This window comes from Varroa jacobsoni, unplaced genomic scaffold (assembly GCF_002532875.2).
Source record: "Varroa jacobsoni isolate VJ856 unplaced genomic scaffold, vjacob_1.0 scaffold_530, whole genome shotgun sequence".
Lineage (NCBI taxonomy): Eukaryota > Metazoa > Arthropoda > Arachnida > Mesostigmata > Varroidae > Varroa > Varroa jacobsoni.
Genome location: NW_019213432.1, coordinates 22,790 through 49,702, shown reverse-complemented (window position 1 = coordinate 49,702; position 26,913 = coordinate 22,790). Strand labels below are relative to the sequence as shown.

The following is a 26,913-nucleotide window of genomic DNA, read 5'->3' as shown; positions in this document are numbered from 1 at the left end:
CCAAACGCTGCTGTAAAAGTCTCGAAGAGAATCTAAGGTGGCTCAAAAGACAACTTGACAGAGATTGACAGTCTGTCTATTGCAAACATATCGAGGCTTTGAAAAGATTTCATCGTTGGTGATAACCGAGACCTAACGTGTAATGTGAGAGTAAAATGAAGCTAGCATCTCTACGTCTGTTTTTCATCCTCGTTCAGTTCAATATTAATTTGGCCAAGTTCATCAAATACAGTGTCTTTACATACATCAAATTTAAATGTCAATGTCCATATACTCTGAGATAAGTCGGCTTTCGTCGCAGTTCTTGACACTTTGTAATACACATTTCCGGCAACTACTCCACACGAATTTTTCCATAAGACAATCTTTCGAACTCGAATGGGAATTGTCCTTTCCGAAGCCAACGGCTCATGGTATCTCTAGTAATGAGACCCTCACCGATTATGAGGTTTATGTAACGAGCTTCCTTTGCCGTTGTAGTTCCAAGATGAATTCCACATTCGTAAACCACTTGAATTTTCTGATCTTTCTTGGCCCACTACAGCTGACTAGCCAAAGGCCTAAAACATACTGTTTTCCATGTTCCACATTGCAAAAAACGTGGGTACGTTCAAATGGAAAAAGTGGCACAAAATGTCGCATAATTATAGAAACTAGTGTTTGTTGGAAAAGGCTAGTATACCTAGAAGTAGTCCTAACGACCTAGTACAGAGCCATATGGTTACTAAAAATGCTAGTGATATATATTTTCCCGCCGAAACTCACGAATTGAATGAAGATAATTTAGGAAAGAATCTTGAAATCCATGTATATTAGCAGTTTTTACACTGATGCGACATTAGTATTGTGCTAGAAATACTTACAGCTTTCAGCTCCTCATGATCGTCTGAGTCACTAATAGCGGCGTATTTTCGGAATCGTACTATATTTCACTAGGATCGACCGTTAATATCCTCCAATTTTTCAACTGAAAATAGGCTCAGAGCAACACGAACCGCCATTAAAAGGTGAAGTGTATAAGGCAAGTCGGGCTGAAAACTAAACACATGACTGAAAACATACCCATACGCATGGATTTTTATTTCAAGCCAAAATCGATGCCTATTCGAAATCATCCTTATGGTTTATCTGCCACAAGAGATGGCTATATCTTACCGATAAATTTCATCTACATATCTGAAGTTATGAACGTTTTGTAAGTATCTTATGCCTGAATACTCCGTGTAGCCTAAGTATGTAGTTGCCATTGAGACTATAGTTTTTTCATAGGAATCGCGCATATTTAAGGTATGACATTTATGTAAACCTTTTGTTAAATGTGTTAGTTATGCTTCGATCCGTAATCAGATTTCTACCGAATTCATCTAAAAAACTCTTCCAACACAGTTTATCTAAGCCAAGATACTGCAGCTTCTCGACCACCGTTGAAGGTCCATGCCACATTTTGGAAGCACGAAATGGAATCTCTATCCCAAGTTAAATAATTTCTTTCACTAAACGACAAGCTTAACAAGCAGATGGCTCACCTATTTGCACTTTCATCACTGTATTTTTAGCATAGAAGTTTACCTACGTGCAAACCATAAGTGATTTCCGTACAAGGCTTACCTATTGTGGAGCTACGTCTACCCCTTTAACTGAACCTGTATTATGATTCGAAAACGGCGCACTGATATTTAGAATGCTCTAATCCATAAGGAACTAATGCTTGCAAAAGAAAAAGGCTTCATTCACTTTTCAACATTTTTAAAGTAAATTTTGTTTAAATCCGATTATGAACCAAAGAACCATTGTAGTTTCTGTTAAAATGTCTCTCCGAATCCCTAATTGCTAATTCAAAAATGGCAACGTGTCGTTCTTATTATAATAATCAACGTACTTTAGTTATACTGAAGTAGGCGAGGACGGCCGAAAGAGCGAGGAGCCCGACAAGGACGATGATGGCGCAGACAAGTACGCTCACGGTAAATATCTGCGACGAACAAATGAGAACGTTTATGGTGCGAAATCGATACACATCTCGCCTATTGGTGGTCTTGCTGTAGAGACGCCTCAAGATTTCAAAGGAGAACTCGGCTAGATATACATGTCTGTTATGATCCACATTTGAATCACTACAAAACATGAACATGGTTCTGTCTTCGAAGACGACTCACGGGGTGCACCTACGAGGTGAATAAGCCAGGGTTCACTGGTTCAATCTCCGCCGACGGCCTTTTTTTCGTATTATACATAGTTTTATCGTATAGATACAATAAAAAAAATGATTTTTTATTTCAGATCTTGTAAGGACTTCGTTTTCTACAGAAGTACATTACGGATTACCTTAATGGTTACGGCCCAACAGTAATCCAAGCACATCTTAAAATCTTTCTGGTAAAGAAACTGCATCTATGAAAGGTCCTTTCTAAAGGACGCTTTTAAAGGACCTGATGTCGCTGGTGTTCTAAAGCACTTCTGGCTAAGAAGTAATTTTTTGTCGTTCACCTCTAATCACTACTCAATAAGATGAGTAATCCTATTGGAAAACTCAACAATGTTTACATTATTAGGTGATTCTGGAAAAAGTTTGCAGTCTTTAACCTTCGTTGTGATGCTTGGCGTATCGATGAGATTTGCTTGAACTTGATTTCGTTTGTCGGTCTTGACTTTAGTGAAGGTTAGTTTGTCCATCGATACTATATGCCTGATTGTGGTCGGGGTCCCTATTGAGAGAGTAATTTGTCGCTAAAGATTTTTTTAATATGGCATGCGCCTAAAATGAAAACTTCGAATTTCTAGATAGAGCATCGCACTGCAAGAATTCGCCGCGTGTACCACTAATAATAGTGGAATATCTTCAAAACAGGCAGGATCGTATGTAGAAGAAAAACTAATGTCTATAGACAGAACCGAAAATTGTGAACGCAATTTCCACTTTGTTGTTGCCATGTAATGAAGCCTGTAGCTGTCATAGAAGCAAATCTAACTTTTACGAACAATGCTTAGGAGCCCACTTGGCAGGCCTGATTGCCGCGGAGCGGCCCTGACGTTTTGCTGTCTGACTTAATTCAAATACGTGAAACTTACAACCTATCTATTTTTTTTCGTGAGGGGAATATTTTTCTCGTTACTAGCCGCTGGTAAGTTATATTGAATGAACTCGAAGTGCGAGTCAAACCATGAGGGAATGACTGAGAATGGAAACAGTCCAGCTCTTTTGGAGCCCCAGAATTTGTAGTGAACCTCTTAATTCATATATTTTAACACATGCGGATAGATTAGAACTACTGAATAATAACTGCATTCCTCTCTGAGATCTCTAGGTATTTAAGGTTCCTCTTTACTACGTGCTTATATGTAGAAAAAATGGTATTGGTAGGGGTATAACAAATCCTGCAAGTTTTTAATTAAATATTGTTCATTTTGAGTTAATTATCTGGAGAGTTTCTTCTTTGTTATTCTAAGGTTCGGTGTACTGTTCGAACATGTATTAATGAAACGAAGAGAAAAATAGCGAGTTTTATATTGTGAGTTAAAGCAACGATGCACAGCTTTTAGATTTTAAGTATTTGAAGACAGTGCGATGTTTTACCATTAGTCAGGAGCAATTTTCATACCAATTTTACCCATATTTAAAAAGTGTACCTTAAGAAGCAAGAATTCGTCAAACGACGAATTCTTTTTTGTTTATTGGAGTCCTCAGCTAAACATTGAGAATAATCGCTAATCGGTAAAATTCCTATCAATATTAGATCTAGAAGTAGGATTGTTTTAGCCCTCAGTACTTTCAATGTCTTTGACATTAGTTGGCTAAAACATCACTCAGCTCACAGCTCAAGGATACAGTATTTTAGCTCCACCTACTGCTTAACAAAAACCATAGAAAAAACAATCATTGCATCCTTTCTAATTCGTGGGATTGTTAGTTTAAATGAATAAACCTGCTTAATAAATAGTGTTCAGTACGAAGTTTATTTAGATTCATATACTCGTTTTCGTCTATCATGTTCGTCCTGATATTTTGTTGTCATCATCGTGAATTCTATTGTTTTTTTTTTGTGTGTGATTATCGTCCATTTGAGATATAACTATACTCCCTCTGACGCGTAGTCGTTGTGCACTTTAATAAAATGTCGTCGTTGCCACTGTATGCTAATTCCTATTTCCAGAACGGAGAATAATACTTTTTTTTTTTTTGTTTTTCGATTTGCTTTTCGCGTGTTGACGGCTGTTCTTTACGAAACATTCACGCATCAAAACCTGATGGGAGCAAGTGGCATTTACGTTTTATGCTCATTGCCTATCGATCTCGGCCCCTATAGCCTAAGGCTCCACTATAAATAGAAACTTCGTATCTTCGCATATTCGTCTCGAAGGGTAAAATCGTTCGATTTATTTATCCCTAACATCGCTAATTCAGCTTAAGCATATATTATAGTTACTACCAGCCTGCATGATCTGTCCGTTGCAGTTTATACGTTATTTTGTTGTTCTTGCGGCAATTCGTATGTCGTCTGTAAAGCCATGCACTATATTTCCAAGTTTAATTCTACCACTTCCGTGTCTGTAATTTCCAATGTAACTTCCGACTATTAAAGTAGACTACTTACTGCGCCATTGTTACGCCAATACGTGCGTTCGTTCAAGTCAAGTGTCAGACTACAAACAATCTTCAGCCATTGATAAATATACATTCAATTAAAATGTTTTAGGATATGATACAACCGGCTATTCGATGCTAATTGACCAAAACGGCATTTCTTCAAAAAGTGCGTATACCGTTGATTGGCCAAACTGTCCATATTCGTAACATCGTCTCGACTTCGTCAACTGTATAGGGACTGTAGTCAGTTTTTTTGTCTTCCGATGGTACATAGGGCGCTAGGTGGGTCACTACGCCCGATAGACCCACTATGGTGGCAAAAGTCATCACTTCCCGTTTCATTTATACACTAATGGTAATGTGCCATTTTTCCCAAAATAATCACTGGCAGCTGCTCGCTTTGAATGTCGAAAAACAGAAACGCTGATCCTGTGTAAGCCTGAATATCTTCTGTAACTTGCATTATATATCAAGGTACATAAACTTGAGTCGATTTGAAAGTTAAAACCTTGCATAGTATCCACGGAAATAAGGCTAAGTTTTCCTCAAATTGACATTGCTATTACTTTGGGTCCGTGGCCGTCTCCCTCATCATCCACAGAGTTCAGCCAGTCTACTTAACCCGGATAGCTCTTGCGTAGGATTCCATACGAGCCTTTTCACGTACATACAATAGCATTACACGTACTTTTCCATCGAGTTCGTTCGCTGCGTAGGGTCAACTATTGGCCATGTCTACTACCGACTAAGCGCGCACTTGGGAGATTTAGACCAAAAAACGGTTTGTACAGAACGTATTACTTTACCGTTGCTTTTGTTTATTTCACTCTACAATATGCCGTTCAAGTGTCATGAAGTCGTCATAAAAAATCCTCTACTACCTCCAAATTGTTTTTCTTGTTTGTGACGCCCCTGGGATTTGTTAATTGACTCGAGCTTGCTAATTAGCATCGTCGCTTCACATGTTTCCTTAGGAACTTGCCCCTGTTAATTGATTACAAATGAAATACTCGAATAAATTCTAGTGCCAAGCCTGATGATGTAAGGTCCGACCTGCCTGTGACATATGCCCCAACGAAACGAAAAACGTCCCCTTGTGTCCCATACCCTAATAGCCTGTGCATTGTTCAAAGATGCCGAAACAACGTAATCATCGCTATTCAAGTTCACGGTTACATACGCTTGCATTGGCTGGGCAACAACAATAAACAGTTCCACAGTAAACAATTAACTGAACTTTAACCCCTCATTAAGCTTCTTGTGGCCGGATAGCAATTGCCGGGAACTACTCTCACGTACACGTTTGCCAAGCTGGGAGATTATCTAGCCATCATCGTTATCGAAACGGAAATAACTAAGCTTCCCACTCATATCAAACGTTACTTCCTGCTGGCTCCGTTTCCCGACTCTGTTTTCGATCAATAAACACAATTACTTCGTTCGACGAATTTTCAACCTTTCTCCCTACCGTTACACTTTGGTTGATTTCTTTCAACGTGAAGCTGACATTTTTCTATCGTTTACGTACGGAGAAAGATGCATTGACGCCTTCTAATACTTACTGCCACAGAAGTGAGCTAACAGCGTACAGTTTATTTTCATTGTTCTGTCTACATGTTCGTAACTGCAACGTTGCACACCAGACGATCCTCGCTTCCATTAGAAATGTGTTACTCTTAGGTATTCTGTGAGAGGACGTAACTGTACTTGTTTAATTTCGTTACTCGACATCAGAAAAACCGAATTCACCTATGTCCATTGAAATATACCCATGCCGTACACTTGAACATTTTACTAATGGATATATGTTGCCTGTGTCCTGATCTACCCGCTTGATCGTGTACGGAACAGAGACCTCCCGTGTGTATTTACATAATAGTAGAATAAAAATGACAGGGCTACTCACGATGAAACACAACTATCTGTTGAACAGGCAAGGTACAGTCGAATAAAAGCTAGTTAGCATGGCATTCAAGTGCAAGCATTATTTCAGGCCCTGTGCACGACTGCTCCCAAGGAAATCCCTCTGAAATGAGCTGTCGTAGCTTTGTGGTTCGGGCGTGTATCATTGTAGCTTCATCCGGTCATCACACTGAGGATTAGCTGTTAACGTACTGCCGTAATGAACTTTACGGAATGTATTCTCCCGTGAGCCATAAGTTACAATGCAGTGTGCAGCAACCCAGTTACATATCTACCGCTCATGTATTGTACTATATAAATTATGCCGAAATAATGCGACAAGTGTACGTATGCCATATGTCACGGTTGCATGCATGAATGTTAGAACTCTTGTCTTTTGGTTTTTAGTTCATCTTCTCGCGATTATGTATTTCCAGTCACCTCCCCTCTTCACGTTACGTCAGTGGGGCGTATATGTATATACATGTGTACGTCTTATGCCTTGATCTTTTTTACGGAAGTCAAAACGGAAAAATCTTCATGATATTAATATCATTTAGTCTAATAGACGCTGATATATGCCCTATCAATGGTGTATACGTAGACCCATATCTACTGAAAACATGACATAAATCAAGTGTCGATTCTGTGACATGCAGTAATTATGTTTCGCCCACCCTAATATTGATTCACGACTGATATTCCGAACTATCTAACCGTCCGTAAACTGCTTCGCAATGGGCCACACACGTTTCGTCCCCCAAATAGGTGAGAAATATTTGCGTTTATCTACAGATGATCACGAGCGTATACAATCCGTCGCTGCCTTTTTTTTTTATCAAACGTATCACGATACCGAATAGTAATGGAAAGCGTTCGTAAGCGATTGAACTGCATGGCGCTGATGGTAGACATTATTTATATTCATTTTTCTAGTGTTTTCAGTATTCACAGTTCCTTTCGTGTTATTTTTCCAGGCGCTACGTTTAGTTTGCAAAGGCACATCTAGTAATTTTTACATATTGAAGGGCGATGGCTTCACATTTCTATCGAGAAAGTTCATCAAAATATGCCCTGCGCGGTATAATTGTGATCAGTTGGTCTAAAAAAATAGGAACAAACTTCAAGTAGCAAGTTTGGCATCATCTCAATGGAAATGGTACTTAATAAATACAATCTACTATAGCAAAAACTAGATTAGGTTCCCTACGTATGCCGAAGATCGACTCGATCATCGCCAGGCCGTCGAACTAGGCAGCGTCCCAGAAACGCGTTCGGAGCATGTAGAACACTGAACGGTGCCAGTTCGCCCTCCGCTGGCCGACGGGTGTGATTCGATATGATCAAAGGTTGTCCTGCAAGTTGTCGCAGTCGTATCGTTCGAGATTTTCTTCTAGAGAAGAGGTAAATGAAAACTCAGCACTGGCGCCCGCAGATAAATCGCTGCAAATCGACAGAGAAGCGCACGAGGTCTTCAATCAGTAACTAATTCAAGCACTTTAATTTAAATTCAACGCGTCGCACCTTGATTAATAAAACGGATTAATTATTTAACGACAATCTTGATTATTGTCGCCATTATCTCGGCAGCTTCGTTGTTATCCAGTAATTAGGGTTCCGTCGGACGGCAGGCGTTTGATGACCACAGCAGTTAGTGACAAATAGTATAGAAAAAAAAATAAAAATAACCCACTTACCTAGACGACGAGCTGTTGTCAACAGGGAATGCAAATATCTTTGAGATACATCGAATGTTCTTCCATGTCCATGATACGTAGATGGCGTCGCCGGCGCGAGCACGTCCCAACAAACGGATACCTCGTGCATGTAGAGTTTCTACTAGACGAAGGTCGTTATGTTGACCGGCAGGCGTCACCATACAGACCTGAGGAAAAGGTGAGTCATATCAGAACGGTGCAAAACCAAATGCCTTCTATCACTTGCGGGCGCCTAATACTCTTCCAACAGCTATTGCGTCCCTGGCCCATTCCCTCACGTCCCTCGTAGTCACGAAGTGAATGGTTCGAATATCTGCCAGAAACTACGTCTCAGCTTTTGCTAACGTGCTAACTTTTGCCTTCTCGGCGCAGTTGGTCCATTTAAGGTTAAGCAAGGTACGAAGATTTAGATTATAGGGACTCGGGCTATCGTCTACTAACAGCCAGTTATATGACCTACCTGTATATGGTCATCGTCACAAAGGAAGAGCGAGCGTTGGCATATCTCGAGACTAAGAATCGAACCGTTGATGCTGATATCCCCAGGGCGACTGCGCCTGCCTGCTGCGTTGACGAAGAAGCCCATTTCTAAAATATATAATTCACTGGTAGTGATTATTTTGTCAGCTTTTCAAAATATTTTTTACTGGTATAGAATGTGTACATGCAATTTTGCTTTCTGAGCTCACTCTTTTTGGGTGGTGTAAATGTTTTGCTCTGCCTAGGCTATTGTTGTTTTGGTACTTATAGTAATAATCGATGAACAGCGCTGACCTTTGCATGCGATAACGTATTCGGTGTGAGGCTCAACTTCAAGAATATAATAGGGTCCCTTAAAGTTTGCGAACAATGCCAGAGACTCATCGGTGACGTCAAGAAATTCACGGACCTGTATACAGCATCAAAACAAATAATTACGTGTATTCCAGCCAGCACAGTAAAGGTGCTGCACTTACGAGTGCCGGCGTAACGGGCACGTGGTAACTTAGCAAAATGTATAGACGTCAATTATATGGTATAACGTCAATTTGAGCTGAAGCTACACGAGAAGATACTAAACGAAACTATAATACCGAGTGTCTCAATTTTATTGTCAAAATTTAGCTTAGAAAATGGCATTACATATTGATGTTGCATATGTTGATAACACGCCATATATAGAAGCCACGTTTACTTTCTATATACCTGATGGTTGCGTAGATTTAAAGCGTAAATTTTATCACTGCTGAATAGCACATTTGACGGCGTAATTTGAATCGATGAACAGAGATTCTCGGTCTCTAAACGACGTTCCACGTCATATTGAAGGGTCTCAGTTTGGTAACGAAGTACAACTAGCGCTTCTGTCGTGCTCACAACCAACACACAACCGTCCTTGCTCACTCTATGGACGAAGAAAAGACACGTTATTCTGCCCTGACAAACAACGTGACGAAGCAGATATATGGTATAGCAAACTATGGTCCTGATACTAAATACCGTTTATTTTAGCATTTCAAATGAAGATTTGCGCGACCGACTTACTTGAACACAGAGCAATTTTCAATGCTTCCATGCTGGGCGAGGCTGTTGGAAGTCTTGCCGACGGCAGAGTGTCGATTGGTCCCAACCCGGCTGTCGTGGTGTCCCTTGGCATCTTGGCGACAGGCAGCAGTGGCAAGGCCAGCGCGAACACGAAGGAGGTTTACCGGCGGGAGATCAACATCGCCTTCGCAATGCATCCAGTCACGGAGATCCGACACTCGACACCAGACCAAGCCACGTTTGCGGGAATCTGTAAATCATCGAATTCACAGGATACCAAACATGAAATGGTCAGGTATGCCATAAGAGTGAACTAATTATGTATGTATGCTGCAGTCTATTCTAGGCGTATAGTACAGGCTCCAAACGAAGACTTACCGATAGCTCTGATCATGAACGAAAACGATAGACTGACAAAGTGTGATTGATATATTCGGTTCATACGGTTGAACGCAGTACGCACCTACAATCATTACGGCGATGTTGAAGATCTCAACGAGATGTATCTGAAAAACGGGAGGAACCCCTGCCACAGCACGCCGCAGAGTTCGAGCCCGTCCGTCCACAACCATCAGGCCGTCGGCCCCTCCAGCCAGTAGAAGATCGCCGTCGGAATCAACCTCCCATATGCAATACATAGGTCCGTAATTATCGGCAAGATCGGCTATACGACGAGTTATACTCTTACTCTGTAGACGAACCGACAAGGTATTAATACATTTCTTTATTCCTTTGCTTATTCACGACAAAAAAAAATATTTCTAAGATACTATTCAAATTCGAACGTGATATCTCGAATCGTAAAGGCTTATGGAACTTGTGCTGAGCTCTTTTCTTGTTGGTATGGATTTAAGATTTTTAGATAAATTCCGACCAATATTAGATACCTTCTGTTTTTGTCTGCCACTAAATCGGTGCGCGCCCTTACCCCTTTTGAGAAGCGTTCGATTGTATTTTGGATCACGTCATGCCAAAGCCGTTTGTCGGCGACTCCTTGGAAAAGCATGTAAAGAGGTCGACGAGGCTCCTGATCTCGGCTTCGTACAACGAGTTTAAGTACTAGTTCGGTGTTGACACCTTCTCGCAGTTCGGATCGAAGAACGTCCCGATCGAGATACATATGAGTCTGGCCATCACCCACGAGATTGTACCTTGAATATGTTTTACTGCCCACATGTTATCTTGATACGCATATCGCCCGTACTATAACGGTAATTAGTTATCTAGGGAAAAAGCCTCCAGTGTTTTAAGCTTTGAGTGTGGTATTCTGAAAAATATTGCTAGGAAGGGTGTAAAATAAAGTGAAAAGTGGTCATTAGTTCTACAGGATGTCTGCAAATTGTAATATTTACTTATCAATAGCCTCAATCTGGTCACCTCCTGGTATAAAGCTCTTGTCAAAGATGTACAGGACGCCATCATCCAATACCAGGTAGGCTTTCTCCCACCCGAGTTTTGGGCACCCGTTTCTATAGAAATGAAGGAAAATAAAATGAAGACAGCGTCAGTAATTAGTGTACATAATTGTTATAACACGATTGCTTTATCTTCTCTAACCTAGCACTCAACTCAAAATTCGAGCTTTTCTTAATGTCAAGTGATTCTCTCTAGATTGGCTAATGCAACTAGCTTTTCAGAGACGGAACCCTCATCCTAATCTGCAACAGAGATAAACTTCACTACTAAAAAGGGATTGTGTTTAGAAACTATGTGCACTAAAATCTGAATTGTACTGGTTTTTGCCTTTACCGGACGCACTTACTTCGGTATCTTTACGTAACCCTCAGGATGCTCAGGGTTAAATGACGCATTTTTCACGTCACCTGCAAATCGTACAGCCTTGACAACCTCGTATTCCCGCAGCAGTTCCCGCGGAAGGCCGCAAACCGGTGGGGCCTTCTGAGAACAGGTCACATGGAACGAGTGCTCACACTCCTGGCAACTGGATACGGGAAAAATTCGTAGACACGGAAAAGACAAAACGATATAGATAACTACGTACTTGCTTCTATCTATCTATCTAGAATTATTAGATTAAAAAATTCAGAGAATTTTGTTCAGATCTCAATTACGGGAGGTAATTTCAATGAAGAATTCTACTATTAGAAACATGAATATAAATGAAAAAAAAAAATAGTGATATCAGGAGTCGTTACTTGTAAATACTTAGTGAGTAGATTTCTCTTAGTAATCGATAGATACCGAGCCTTTGAAAACGTTCTTTAATGCATGACAGAAGCGATACATAGGAACTCACTGCAAAGGGGTTTGGAGATCACACTTACACTGCAACTTTGGTGCCTACAGTCAGTGATCGTGAGCAAAGATCGCATTTTCTATTAGTATAGGCAAGAGAATGGCTGAATTTGTGCGGGATATTATGCGATACGCGATTAGTAGGAACGCCTTCCGTGGCTCGAGATACGGCTCCTGTAGGCACAGCAGCCATCATAAGCGCCTGATTGGACATTGGTGATTTGGCCAGTTCTTCAGCGGCGCGCAGCTGATTCGGAGAACACAGGTTCACCTAAGAAAAGCGCAGGGTTTCGTGTTGATATAAGATCGAAAATTGCATTTGTCAAAGCTAAATTTAGTATGGGTCCAAAATGGGGCAGATACTCACGGAATTCGATGATGACGGTGATCCCGAATGCCCCCCGTGCGGTCCGCTATTTGTGTTCGTGTCATTTTGGCTGCAATCGCTGAGACTGGAACTCGCACTATCGAGTCCGTGTGACTGTGGAAACGGTGCTAACACGCTGCTGCCAGCACTGCCACTGCCGCTTACCGTGCTACCAAACGAGGCCGACTCTTGAAAGCTATCGATCAGTAGGGGATTTGAGGTTCGTTAGATAGAAAAGGTTCGTTAGATAATGGATTCAGAATTAGAGGGAAATTTATTAGATAACAGGCAAGGAACAATGCGAAGGCGACAAGGTACAGGTAGTCTGATATAAAACGAGCTGAAGATATTATGTTTAGGTTATTTGGTTATGATTTTGTTATCTATCAATAATGTGAAACCAATAAACGTGATGTTTAGGAATGCTCGTAACGTATGACTTATGGGCGCAAAATTTTACATCTATTAATTTGTAGGGGGGCTTCCATCTAATGAGAAGTATTGATTTTAAGACATTACTCCTATTTTAGTTATGTAATATTTATATACGTATCTTTTTGAACTTTCATGAAAACACCCGTCAATGAGTTCGTTTAGGTAATGAGTTATATGTTACCTAGTTACCTGTTAGTGTTATTGTCGCGAGTGCCTCGACGAGCTCGATAGGCTTTGTTTTTCTCCTCCTCAATAGTAAGTCGCTCACGAAGCATCATGACTTCCTGACGGCTTTCATCGAGGTCATGTTGAAGCTTACGGATCTTTGATTGCTGTATAAAAAGAACGATATGCACAAGCCATCATGTGCGATAGGTTGCCGTGTGAATTTACTCAGGTAAACAATGACGAAACATGCATTAATCATTTCACAGATGTGAAAACTAGCTTAATCATTTGTTTAATATAATCAAAGAACCTAAACTCGCCTGTTGATTACTTCCAACGTTTCCATCTTTACCGGAACCCGCCTTATCTTCACGATTTTTGCCGACAAATCCAAACAGTCCACCGGTCTTCTTAGCACTCGCTTTCTCGAGCTGCTCCTTAAGCAGATCAACAACCTACAATAGACCAACGACGGATGTGCCGCTAATATCGGTAGTCAAAACGAGATGTTTCGAGTGCCAAACTAAAGCGTTACTTCAAGCAAATGCTGGTAGCTTCGTACAACAATTTGCCAAGTGCAACAATTTAGACCCAGGATATTTTAGGCTATTAACGAAGACATATTAACAGAAATTGTAAGAAAAAAGCATTATTTCCATCGCTAATAAATACGGTACTACAATGTAACGGCATAGTTCGTGTTTGTCATCAAAATTCGAGGTGCGGTAACGTGTTTAGTTTTATAGTTAAATTGTCTTCTATATTCTCACCTTAGCATACTGTTGGAGCTGACCAGTAATTCGCACGACAACCAATTGGTGTTCCATCGTCTTTCGATCCATTTCTGCCAACAAGCTACGATGGCATTCGTCTTGGTCCTGTACACGAATGTTGACGTCTTCAAGCTGTTCATTCAATTGGACCATATTTCGGTTAAGATTGTTTATCGTTGTTATATACTTCGTTGTCTCCCGTTTCAGGGTCACGATCTCGTCTTCAAGACTGTTGATCGAGCGGGCTTTGACCTTGAGCTCGGCCTGGACCAGTGTTAGCTGTTGGGCGAGCTGCTCTCGCTGTGCGGCTTCACGACGGTGCGCCTCTTCAGACTCGCGGAGTGCGCCTTGTAAGGAGTCCCGCATATCCATGGATACCGATTCCCTTTCGGCCATTTCCGCTCGAAGGCTTTCGACCAATTCCGGAAGAGGCTCAAGGGAGGCTTTTTCACGACGTAGTTTCGATACCTGATCACGTAGTGATACGATCTCACTGCAATGAAGATCGGAACAACATTATTAAGCGGAGTTAAATATTATGACTGGTGACGGAAGTGGATCACCAGACAAAAGGAGTACCGTCTTGGAAACGAAAAACGTGAATAAAGTTACGACGATCCTATTAAGAGAGACTTTCACAATACTATTCCGTTCTAGCCTCATTCGTTTCGTTAAATTATTTACGGATAGTCCATCACATAGCATTGAGCCAGCTGGATGCAATATTGCAAACACTAGACGTCGCGGAAGTAGAACTCGGCCTACACGACTTCAACTTTCACAGCCCGAGGCTACGGCTATTCCACTGTGGCCTCAATGGCCATGTAAACCTATAAAGGATAAAAGACGATTCTTTGTTATCGACTGATAGTAATAGTAATGAAAGGGTGACCTACGTTTTGTTTTGCTCAGCCTCATCGTTAAGTCCATTCATGAGATCTCCTAGCGATGAGAACTCACGCTTCCAATTCTCATTCTGCATTTGTTCCTAGAATTGGTAAGAATGTATTAAGTGCGTTGTGCTATCTACGGCCCAGTCGATTGCGTGCATCTTCCTGAATTAGTAGAGGATTATATTTTACGTACCTATTTAGTGCAATTACGAAGAACAGAACACGAGAACGGAAAAACCAAGAAGATATTTTCTATTACAATTAATATGGGTTTACTGTATGTTAAGAGTGAATAATTAACAGGAGTTCAGCAACCTGTAAACGACGCTTAACCGTTCAAAAGTATGCACATTATAAAAACTGGAAGTATTTTTCATCTAGTAAAGCTATTTCGCCAATCTCTTAACCAGTTTCAACCAATATAATAACCACTCATACTAAAAGGTTTGAGCCTAACCTGCTTAAGGCTCTTGCGCGTCTGTTCGAGCTGCTTCAAAGCGTCTTCCTTTCGACGATTAGCCATTTCTGCGTCCTTCTCAAGCATCTTGCAACGAAGCGTCAGTTGACCAATTTGATCAGAGACAGTGGCAAGTTGCTCCTTAAGATCCTGTCCAAACCAACCAGACGAATTAAATGATCCCCGTACGACATAAAATAATTATATCTAGATAAATGAAGACACTCAAAATGTAAATGAATGCGACGACTCACATTTTGTGTGCTTGTGGTGTCGGTGAGCACCCTAAGGCGCTCCTCGAGTCTGGCTCGTTCACTATCAGCAGCTAAGGCGTCTTGTGCTGCGGAGTCCGCAGCTACAGTTGCCGCTTCTCGTGCTTCGTTTAGTTGCGTTTTCAATGTCTTAAACAAAGTTACATAAGCAAAAGGTAATTTAAAAGCTGAATCGGTCTTTAACAAAGTAAAGATATAGCCACAGAACGTGTTTTTCTTCAGTGCACCAATAACAAACAAAATGCATGTATTGATTTACGCCTAATTTATGCACACACTGAAGAATAAAAGAGGCCACCGTCTTACAGCTGAAGAGGGTTTTCTTGTTTGGCGTCCACTTTTGTGGGTTCTACTACGTTTTAGGTAACAACGATTAGGTTACTGATGTTTCAGGCATTGCTATAGTACGTTAGATTCACGAGAAAAATTGTGCACTGACTAAGTATTTAGGATTAGTATTCAAAGCGCAACAGACCAACATCTGGGTGCCCCGAATGAACAATATTGCACCTTTCGATAAACTTCTTGTACATACATGAATATTTAGCCTTTCAACCTCTATGTCAATAGAGTATCATGTAAACGACGTTGAAATTAGTTGTTCAGCGTACACTGCGAAAGCTCTGTTACTCAGTCAGCAGACTTGCAAACTTTCATTGATGACCAAAAAGGTTGGACCTAAGGTTGTCTATTAAGACACGTTCATACACGATAATGAAAAACAAAAATACTCTATAAGACAGGTAGACCTTGAGTGGCAAAAGTTCATAAAAGCTTTGGAAGCAATTACTTCCACAGGCCCAAAAAATGCGGAGCATAAAGCTGATGCAACACTTACGAAGCTAGTCGTGACCCCATTAGATCTTTCGTACTTCTATTATCAGAGATTCACACTTCCATAAGAAATATATATATAGCTAACCTAAGCTATATATATATATATAGCTTAGGTATCAAAGCTGTGTTAATGTATACAAGGCCAGTATGAAATTTCGGCCTGAACAAGAATAGTTTCTAGTCAGTCGTGAGACGTTCTATAGACCGAACTTCATAAAGAGTCATCGTAACACACACGTACCCAAAAGCTTCAGCTTCTAAACATCGCCACGTTCAATCAAATGCACAGAGCCCACAATAGCATGAATCCTAAAATGATCCGATTGATATTAACTCAATCCAAGCGCAACATTTTACTAGTATGTACAGTTAAGAGCAATTTATAAATCTATTTTTATATATAAAATTTATAAATAAAAATATAGGAAGCTTCAGGTGTGCTTAAACAATGATTCTCATGCCATGCTACATTTGTACTTTTTGAATAAAGTGTTTGAATAATGACAACAATCATTTTCTTAGTGAAATGTAAATATAACCTTGCACGTTTGAAAGCTTTCTTTAATTCATAGGTTTTAGTTTTTCACACAATTGGTGTACACGGGTATTTTCTGTACATTATTTCCTTTAAACACAGCATACTTTTGTTGTACTTATTTACATTCGGATCAGCACTAACTTTAAAGAAAGTGGAAACATGTTGAATGGCAGGTTCACCATACTTGACTTCAGAACAGTTTATAGTTACTTTTTCGGTTCCGTCCTTTTCTTACAAAATACATCGCTGGTTGTATTGCAAGCTTTTTTGTATCGCAATTTCATTTATTACAAATAAGATATCTGTAAACGAATAGAGGAATTGCCAGGTGTTAGTCGGCTGACAGCTTGGGCACGGCGTATTCGTGGCCTTCTCACCTCTTCCGCTCGAACACGTTCGTCTAGGAGACATCGAAGTTCCTCGACCTGTTGCCGAAGTTGCTCACTCTGATCGGCCGCACCTTTTAGTGCTTTCGCCTCACGAGTGGCTATACGAAGGTCTAATTGCAGCTCTTTCAGTTCCTCGTTCCGCTTACGTAGATCGACCGACGTGTCTAACCATCTGTTCAATCCGAAATGAAATATAAGTCGGCGTAACAACAAAGCATGAACCAACATGCAATAATATAGCTATTTAAACAGCATGTTATGTTTTTTTGTTTTGTTTGAAGTATATTTGAAGCATGCTTCAACAAAACCATGAAACATCCCGTTAATATCCTGTTCAAGACGCCCGTACAGCAAATTGCCGCGTATTCCGCGCGTAAGGTCAATTAATTTACCTATTCAACAGTTTTTTAAAAAGTTTGAGGAAAACCTCTACGACCGGCATCGTCTGAGCATCCTTGTATTGTGTGGGTCGACTGAAGCGCTCTAAGGCGTTTGGATAAAAAAAATAGATTCGTCTAGCCCAAGTGTGAATCTAGTTGAGCAGAGTTAGCTGTGAGCACCCCATTCGAATGAATGGATTTGTGTCTGCTCAGTCCGCGTCGCTTAGAGCTTTTGCCGGAACTACTGCGTACCTGCGTTTGTTGATTTCTTGATCTTCTTTGGCCTGACTAAGCTGTTGTCTAAGAAGTTTGTTTTCCTCGACACAGTTGCATATACAACTGGCAACCGTATGAAACGAGTTGTTCGTCGAGGCGCGCGAGGAGACCATTGAGAGGCGCTGCTTTTTTTCATCGTCCGTAAGTACCACGGCTGAGACACTGTTGTGGTTTTCAACAGAAACAAAATGTAGACGAAAAATGTATTTGAGGTAATCCCCGGTAAACTGTGCGGGCTTTTTTAGGAATAATGATTGTAACTATTATTACTATTAAATATTATTATTATTATTGCTTTAGTTTCTCGAATTAGCCCACTAAAACACTAGGATTCTTGTTTTCTAAACGGGTCCCGGTCATAATCGCCTTAATTATTTTGTTTCCTGTATAGCCAACGTTGAGGACGAGCCATACAGCCATTAAGTATATCAACTGTCGAGGTAGAGAAACTTGCGTTCCTAGCTATAGTCCCCAAGAGCTTTTACCTGTTTCTGTTTGCGTCTAGTGCACACGGGTCCTCAGTCGCATTGTCAAGGTTGATCGTATAGTCAGCCAGATCACTAAATCGAACTGATCTTCGTGGTTCCACATCATCCCGCTCACCTCCAGCGGTCATCTTTTCGTCACCTTTACTTTGCTCCGAGGTACTTACGGCACTCTGTCGTTGTTCTTCGAGTTGTCGTTTAAAAGCTGCTAACTGCAGTTCAAGTGAACTGCAGGTAGAACATGGCTGTTGAAGTTTCTTTTCATCGAGTTCCTCCGTCGGTCTTGGGTCTTGCAGCTGCACTACCTGGCAAGTAAGTTCGACAACTTGCATTTCAAGACGAGCGTTCGTCTCTTGAGCCTTTTGTAGCTTGGCGCGCAGCTGACCGCACTCAATAACCAGCTGCTGGCTAGCTGAATGAGTTTCACACAAGTCCTCACCATTCTCTAGCTGACTTGTGCCATCGTTAACGACACTGCTTCGGAGTTCGGTTTCTAGCTCGGACACCCGGACCTCCAACGTTTTAACCTAAGAGGGTTATCAATAATAAAAATTTAATATCCGTTATATACATCCCTAAACGAAAGTCATACAATTTTTGAAAAAATGAATAGCTTTACAGGCACAATGAGAATGTAAGGTTTCTTGAAGGACTGCTGTATACGAATTTGCTATGTGTATAATAGTGAAACACGCGAGTATTTTAGCCACGAAAGAATAACATCGGATGGCCTAATTTGTTGTCATAAGAAGCTAATATTACCTTAATTTTTAGCTCTCTGTTACTATCCTGCAATTCCTTGAGACGACCCACGTATTCTTCACAGAGTTGTTTCGCGTTGGCAAGGTTGTTCTCAACGACCCGACGTTGATTGACAGCTTCACTTAAATCCTTCTTGAGACCTTCAACGTATGCCAAATTCCCACTCTGAATTTCTTGCAGCCGTTCAACACACTTTTCGCTGTCCGATACGATCTACAGCAAACCAACATATAACTCGATAAATATCCACAAGGCTCCTAAAAACCTCGTAGTTAAAATTAGACTAAGTTATCACGGTAAAACACCGCATAGTATTTCTGATCCGTATCGTGTACATATTTAGATTTCGCTTACACCTAATAGGGCGGAAAATAAGATAATATGCAACATACAAAATATCTTTGAAACAAGTGTTTCTTACCTGTGATTTAAATGTAACTCTACAAAAACGATGTCAACTCGGGAAGTCTTACCGAATGAAATTTGTCTTTATAGTCGCGGGCGATGGTTCGTGTTTTTTGCAGTTCACTGGTCAACTGCTCAATTATCTCCTGTTGGCTGAGAATCTGCTGAGGCAGTTCATGCAGTAACCGGGATTGATTTCGCTCACTGAGGGGGCTATCAGGCGCTGTCAGGCTCCACTTAATTAGTTCATCCGAACGTTTGTACTGTCGTTGATACCCCTATTGCCAAGAGAAAATGTGACTGATAGGCATCACTTGACATTATCAATAATTTTTCAGCATTCAGAAAGCAATGGTGTTACTATTAAAAATAATTATATCTCAATTTGTTATATTATTGTTTCATTATACTGTTGGCTATCTTGGTATGACCGAAATATCAAGTTCGACAATTACCTTAACGATTTCCACAGCTTTCTGCTCGCTCCTCTTACGCAGTGCTGTTTCATGTTGGCACTGCTCTTCAAGCTTCTTTAGTTTTGCATCCTTTTCTATTATTTGGCGTTCTAGTGTACCCAGTTCACTTTCAAATTTAGCTGAAATGGAAAAAGAACCCAAAGAAACCCTATTGAATAGTTCCGAAGTATACAGTGTTTTAGAAACATCGTTAAGAACTCTATGAATTAGTTAATTAGCAGCTCTAGAAACACGAACGAATCAATTTGTTTATTCACTAGCCAAAGTGACTCTCGGACTAATTTTTTTTCTTTTTACCTAGATTACAAGTATGAGAAAATCCTACCAGTCCGGGCTTCAGACTCCTTGAGACGTGTTTTTAAACCTTCATTAGCATCACGCAGTTGATTTTCCATGGCTTGAGCCAAGGCAAGTTTCTCCTGCAGCTCCTTACGACGGCTCTCGTCTTTACGACTCAGTGTTCCCGTCGCTGCTGCTAACGCTGCCTGATGACCCACTGGTGCGACTAGCGAACTGTCATGCATCTGGAGGCAAACGGGAACCGACGATATAACTGTGTTCGAGTAGGATATGAGTATGAAAGTACAAAATACCCCCACTCTTCTACCAAAGTTGGAAAATTCTCGAGGTATGTAATGCGTTTCATGCATCACAATCTTGCATAAAGCTTCGTTGGTAATTTCTATAATACAGCTTCTGTGACAGTCTAACATTATTTATGTTAAGTACCTTAAATGTAATACGAAAACTTAGAATATTTATGAAAAATTCGAAATTCACGTGAAAAAATCAATTATCGATTCATACCGAATGTTGACCAGCCTGCGTGGTATGTGTGAACCCGACAAAAGGGAGATTCGCGGTTTCAAACGTTTTTTTGGCAAGCGATCGCAGATAAGCCCTCTGGTTTGACGCACGTGAGTCATCCTCAAAATCGTCGAAATTCGATGTGTCATCCAGGCCAGTGAGTTGAGGTACGAATGGTGGTACAAGTTGACGTATATTTGTCCAGAAGGTACCTTCAAAGAACTTATGCTCGATCAAACCCTGTTTAGAGAAACGACAAATATATCAATAAATTCGAATAAAATTGCTTGATTTAAAAAATAGAAGTTTTTTTTCAGTACCGCCTAAGATTGGATTAGTTGTAAATTCTAGAGAGTCGTACTAGGACGACTGTAATTCACCTTATAGTCCAGACGCTTGTCTGCCTGTTCTAGTAGAGCGGTAATCAACGCGATCGCCTGTGGACTGACGACGAACTCTGCGGGAAACACAAGCGTCTTTTTGAAATTCATAATATTTGAATACGTCTTCATAACACGTTCATCACTGAACGGGGTTTGCCCATACAGCATTTCATAGGCGACAATGCCCAAAGACCACCAGTCACAACATGTGCCATAAGTCTGTCCTTTACTGGGACCTCTTTCATTCATCGCTTGGAGTACTTCAGGCGCAATATAGTCGGGTGTGCCAACCGGCATCTTCGAAGTAACGTCCTTTTTTGACGAGAGCCGCGCTGCCGAACCGAAATCCGCCAACTTGATATGTCCACTGCGATCAATAAGTATGTTGTCCGGCTTGATATCTCTGTGCACGTAACCCATCGAGTGCAGTGTGTGAATAGCCTGTAAATGGGTATTATTATAAATACTATTACATTTTTACGATCGTTATCACCCTGAATAGTGCTAATATTATTAGACGGTCCAATTACTCCAAAGCAACGTTTTCATCAGAAAAATTATTTGCGCAGTCAAGTTAAACAAGACAAGCACTTGCCTGAACAAGTTCAGCCAGGTAAAACTTCGCGTGTTCTTCACTGAGGATGTTATCGTTGCGGTCTAGCAAAGAAAGCAAATCTCCACCAGGCAGAAATTCCATGACGAGGTACAAGTTGTCCGTATCCTGTTATTTTATAATAGCAAAAATTGAGAGTAAGCGCAGAACTATTATGCATCTGTTATACGTAATAAAAAAACATACGTCTACGAGAAAGATAGCAAATTTTGTGCGGTCTTTACTATGGGTAACGTTATTAGTAAATCGACAAGCTTTCCCGCGTATTATAAAAATGATATAGGAAAAGGCACAGATAAGACTAAGTCATAAGCAATGGAGTAATATTTACATCACAACAAGCCACCTGTACGGACCAGACAGAGTCTCTAACATTCTTAATGCAAGGTTCCTCAAGCTTTGCCTCAAGTGAAATTTCATACGTGCGTTTCTAACGCTTACTCAGCACTGAATATAGCTTTTACCTAAACTGTCGATGAACAACTACAATATTGTCAAGTCAACCTCTTTTGTTTGGGCTACCTTTCTTAAAAACAACAAAAAATATCCTTAACATTATACGAGCCGCGCGAGTGGCGAAACGAAGCTCATGTTATCGCAAGCATCAGTCATACACTTCGGCTATCAGTACCTGAAAGGCGTAGTGCAGTTGGGTAATCCATTTGGTATCTTGCGCGTCAGCCATAATATCACGTTCCTCTTCATAGAATGCCACCGCTTGTTGAGAGAGCGTGTCGCACTTACGCAGAGTCTACGCAGAGACACCAGCAGCGCCATCCGCCATCAGCAAAATCAATGATCAAGACACCGCAAAGAGACAACGGGACAAGCAAACTATATGAAGTTTCTAATTGGAACAACTTACGGATTGTTCCGCTACGCGTCCATTGGTATATGGTTAAACAAACACGTTTCGAATTACATGTGTCCCTACAGAAAAAGCGCCTTGTCACGTAAAATACCAAGATATCAATATGAATGACTGACTGGAAAAGGTAGACACTGTTTATCTAGTCGGTAGATAGTACACCTATCATTTGAGAAATGTATAACAGTTTTTTTTAGGTCAAGGAAAACGGTTTTTTTGTGTTATTTTTTGAAGTAATAACAAGACTATTCATTGCATGAGCGCACATTACGCAAACTCGAGTGACGATCATGGTCCCAACAATTTCTCATTCGGAAAATAATCTGATCAAGATGAGTGTTACTAACGCATTACCTTCATAGCGAAAACTTCGCCGGTGGCCTTTTCTTTGACGACCTTTACTTCTCCGAAATGTCCTCGCCCAATAATCTTCTTCACTTCAAAGTCACTGATCGAGACTCGTAGAGCTCTAAGGTCCATCATTGGGCCTCGGACTGTAGCATCGAAACAAGCCAAAGATTCGCTTTATGTAGCACACGCTTGATCGTGACAAAACTAAGCCTTTGGAACTCCATTACCATAACATGATTACATGCTGTCTCTCAAAACCTATTTGGCTAAGAGTCGGTCTTTCTGTTCGGTTTTTCAAAGAACTCCAGCGTACGGTCAGCATGAATTATAACTAAAAATGCCCGGTTGAAACAATGAGATATCGAGCTCTGTCGCAAAACTTCTAATAATAATGGCGATAATGGTTGTTTTGTGACATAACCTTACATTTTTCAAGGAACTGTAACACGTTTCGATCTTTCCTCATGGAGTCATTATTCAGTTCCTCATAGAGAACAAAAAGGGCATCCAGCAACGAATCTCTGAAAGAATTAAAACGACATAAATAATCATCCTACTGTTAACGGAAATAGCACCATCAGCTGTTTTCTGTCTCGGCTCGTGTCGCTAGAACAGATCTCCTCTAAAGCATGAAGTATGTATCGGAGATAAAAATAGCCGATTTCTAAAACGCGACAGGCATAGTTTATGAGAGTGCTGAAACGAGATAGGTTAACGACTTTTATCACAGCATAGAACCATTAATGTAGAATAACAAAATTATAGCGAAAATGAAATGATTGCCTATCTTTCCAAAGAATGGGAAAGCTACACTCTACAACAACGCAGAAGGTCTTATTATTTGACAAACGAATATATAATTAAATATATATATATAATAAAAATATAATTCTATATACAAGATCCTTTCAAATAAATAAGTAGCGTACGAGAATCTCCTGCGAAAGGGCAACTCTTAAGCGGCCCAGTGGTTTCCAGTTCAGTGCAACATGACAGATAGATAACCAAAACAAAACACTATGTTTATTAGCTCTAGTGCAAACAAGATATCGCCAAATGGAAAACAAGTCACTCAAACCTAAAGAAAATTACGCTACAATAACATGACATTAGAAGAACCTACTTATGTTTAGCTTTAATGAATCATTCAGTTAGTTTAAGCCAACTCATCGAAGTGTCTTCACGAGCTATTAGTAAGTAGTGCACAACAGAACGAATTCTACGTCGGATCATCTCCAACCCGTAGAAACAAAACATGTTCCTTTAGCTTTCACTGAGAAATATACAGTATTTGGCATGCGTATCCCATGGAGCATCGACAACTGTCTTCTGTACGCTACGCTGATTTTCTTTACGACGTAAAAAACGTCACGACAAATTGCTTCGAAAAAACGAACTTAGAGAAACAGCGGAAAAATGTTATTGGGTCGGTCTGAAAAGTACAAATAGGTGATGCGGTCAAAAATTACCATGTTAAGGAATCCAGCATTTGATGGATACCAATCTAGGGATATACAGGGATAAAAACTATTTAAGAAAATCTTGACAAACATTCACATCTCGATAGTACAGAAGGACGCTCTTTTAACGATCCAAAAGTATCAAAAAAAAAGTTCTTTCCATACGTTCAGGTAAAGCTCTAGACTGGATGCCTCGACTGGCTAGGTACTAATTATAAATAATGCCTCGTTATAATCAGTCAACGACGATACGATAAAAAATCCAGCCGCCAGTACGCTTTCAACGCCAACGAAAATTAGTGTGCGGTTCTTCACGTTGTGAAGATCTCAACATAGGGAAAGTATATCACCTAAATGAGTTTTATGTCCAGTATTTATGGGGTTAGGCATTGCTGCATACGACCTACTTCCAGCGCGAGACGAAGTATGCCTATGTTCAGATGCGAACCCAGGCCACCACGTGTCCTTAAGTTTAGATGGTAAACACCTTGTCAATTTTAATGACGAAGACCATGTCAGCCTCATAAAAAACTATATTATATATATCCTTTAGGCGCAAGAAAAACAAAACTTACTTCGTCAACTATTCGCATGCGAAAGGCGTAGAAAAGTATTCTCGTAGTGTACAAAGGTTGGATTAACTGTTCTATATCGTTGATTCGAGATCCCTTGTTTTCCATTATCGGTATTCCGTTGGCTGCATTTAGCCTACATTGCTCATATTCTCATTAATTAGTCATAGAGACACACTGCACTAGACTTTTCCGCATCTTTTTCACGTTTGGGATACTTTTCAGAGAGATAAACGGTACGCTCGAGATAAAATTTAGCCTTATAGCAAAAACGAACTTTTTCTAACATGGTAATGGGCATAACCTTTTTGAAATCGATCTAAAGTACATAGAAATGACGCGGGAATGCTTTCTTTAATCAAACAGGAGCGATTTTTTTAAAAAGATTAAGGAAAATTGGTCAGGTATACGGACAAAAAGCAATTTGAATGTGTTGAAAATAGCATTTTTTTTGGCGGTACATCCAGTCATACATTACTGTGCACCTTATGTTAAAATGGTGTCAATACGCCGTTGAAGGTCATATTACTAACATCTCATTTCTGCTTCATTCTTCTTCAATAAGTCGCGAACCTCCTACTCATAATGGGGGGGGGGGGGGTGAGTACGACTATATAGTGCAATTTTCTTAAAGCAAAGGTATTTTTCATTCAGTGGAACGAAAAACGTCTGCTGTATTTAACATAATCTTCAATTACAAAAAGTTAGCAGAGGCTCTCGTCCTAGCTCTGTCAGAAAACTCTGAAATTTCTGGAAAAAAAATTCGCTTCTTGTCCAGAATCGCTTTATCTGTTTTGAGAACAATGCTTTTCAAGAGACTGTGACAAAATCTAGAAATTTCAAATAATTTTTTGTTGCTGTGCTAAAAACACCGTTCCACAAACATCAGAAAATTATAACACTTGCTCAGTCGCAATCTTTTTACCGATTAATAAGATTTTTGGCCTGTGTAGCGTTATCGGGTCCCTCAGGTGTCACTGAGGATGGTGTATTGGTCGGCATCAAAGACTGTTGACTCCGTAACGAGCTGTTCACGCCGAGTACACAGTGATTGATTCTGGCGGAGCGCACGGCAATCGGCTCCCGTTTGCTAGGAGAGTAGCTGATCGCTGGAGGGCTATGGGGTGTGCCAGCAGACCCAGCGCTCCCTCCAGGGCCTGGGTCAGAGGGTCCTCCACTGTGCATTGCTTCACTCGCCATCTCTGAAATCTGAAAAAAAGTACAGTATATGCTAATAGAATAAAATCGGGATAAGGTTGAATCCTCTGGGAGGGTATTGAGGCAGCTGTGACCTATAAGCAATTCCACTAATCTACTCACATACGAAAGGCATATGCCTAACGGTCTCTTAGGTTGTATTTACCCCAAAGAAGGTCTAAGTAAACTGAGTGTTACATATCGTTCAGGCGAAGTGGTCATACGACCTCATGAGGCGTGGGTCGAAACCCGCAAGCCTAGTCCGTTGTTTTCAGAAATTGTTATTGTACAATCTAAGAGTCGATTAAAATGTATTTTCGATTCCTTCTGCTATAGTGAAGCGGGCACGTTTTGTTTTCCTGTTTAGATAAGCCATATGTTTTCTCTGCAAGGAGCCACATCTTTCAATATCAATGGCAACAAATTCAATGCACAAAATATATAGCATGTTTTTACATTCAAATTAAATTACTCATTCTGTTAATATTGAATAAAATTAAATATTTAGTTTATATATAGGGTATCTATCTATCTATCTATCTATACAGTGATATGAGTTCTAGTCACACACGTCGGCCAAACGATAACCCAGGTACAGCCGCGTTGGGTCGGTGTGAGAAACCAGTTTCCCGGTCTCTCCTCTTCTTTCAAGAACATCGCTACGCAATTACGCTGGACTGTATCACCCACGTTGTGCCACAGCTACCAATCAACGCGGAAAGTGGATAGGCGTACTTTCCGAAAACGCCTTTTTAGATTACTAT

General features: G+C 40.5%; 1 protein-coding gene across 6 annotated transcripts in view; it reads right to left on the bottom strand.

Moving 5' to 3' along the window:
* The window catches only part of LOC111261187 (uncharacterized), a 39,273-nt gene that overhangs the window by 2,777 nt on the left and 9,583 nt on the right, over positions 1 to 26,913 (bottom strand). For 2 of the 6 annotated variants that reach the window (XR_015311386.1, XR_015311388.1), the window contains exons 2-35: positions 25,878 to 26,161; positions 23,347 to 23,441; positions 22,924 to 23,063; positions 22,333 to 22,452; positions 21,684 to 21,809; positions 21,086 to 21,529; positions 20,706 to 20,945; positions 20,224 to 20,422; positions 19,878 to 20,017; positions 19,491 to 19,700; positions 19,018 to 19,230; positions 18,256 to 18,782; positions 17,747 to 17,932; positions 17,103 to 17,286; positions 15,333 to 15,479; positions 15,079 to 15,228; positions 14,625 to 14,716; positions 13,726 to 14,221; positions 13,276 to 13,410; positions 12,977 to 13,119; positions 12,353 to 12,548; positions 12,015 to 12,256; positions 11,492 to 11,671; positions 11,082 to 11,198; positions 10,658 to 10,895; positions 10,193 to 10,418; positions 9,730 to 9,979; positions 9,391 to 9,589; positions 8,980 to 9,094; positions 8,666 to 8,793; positions 8,185 to 8,372; positions 7,698 to 7,930; positions 1,880 to 1,972; positions 864 to 967 (exon numbers count right to left, since the gene is read on the bottom strand). Coding sequence is in view for 3 of the 6 variants with exons in the window: in XM_022834489.2 (XP_022690224.1) it covers positions 7,831 to 7,930; positions 8,185 to 8,372; positions 8,666 to 8,793; positions 8,980 to 9,094; positions 9,391 to 9,589; positions 9,730 to 9,979; positions 10,193 to 10,418; positions 10,658 to 10,895; positions 11,082 to 11,198; positions 11,492 to 11,671; positions 12,015 to 12,256; positions 12,353 to 12,548; positions 12,977 to 13,119; positions 13,276 to 13,410; positions 13,726 to 14,221; positions 14,625 to 14,716; positions 15,079 to 15,228; positions 15,333 to 15,479; positions 17,103 to 17,286; positions 17,747 to 17,932; positions 18,256 to 18,782; positions 19,018 to 19,230; positions 19,491 to 19,700; positions 19,878 to 20,017; positions 20,224 to 20,422; positions 20,706 to 20,945; positions 21,086 to 21,529; positions 21,684 to 21,809; positions 22,333 to 22,452; positions 22,924 to 23,063; positions 23,347 to 23,441; positions 25,878 to 26,152 (6,441 nt within the window). In the remaining 3 variants the exon portion in view is untranslated. Of the gene's footprint in view, positions 1 to 863; positions 968 to 1,879; positions 1,973 to 3,927; positions 7,931 to 8,184; positions 8,373 to 8,665; positions 8,794 to 8,979; positions 9,095 to 9,390; positions 9,590 to 9,729; positions 9,980 to 10,192; positions 10,419 to 10,657; positions 10,896 to 11,081; positions 11,199 to 11,491; positions 11,672 to 12,014; positions 12,257 to 12,352; positions 12,549 to 12,976; positions 13,120 to 13,275; positions 13,411 to 13,725; positions 14,222 to 14,624; positions 14,717 to 15,078; positions 15,229 to 15,332; positions 15,480 to 17,102; positions 17,287 to 17,746; positions 17,933 to 18,255; positions 18,783 to 19,017; positions 19,231 to 19,490; positions 19,701 to 19,877; positions 20,018 to 20,223; positions 20,423 to 20,705; positions 20,946 to 21,085; positions 21,530 to 21,683; positions 21,810 to 22,332; positions 22,453 to 22,923; positions 23,064 to 23,346; positions 23,442 to 25,877; positions 26,162 to 26,913 lie in introns of those variants that run through there. The other 4 variants (XR_015311387.1, XM_086968599.1, XM_022834489.2 and 1 more) reach the window with 4 other exon arrangements.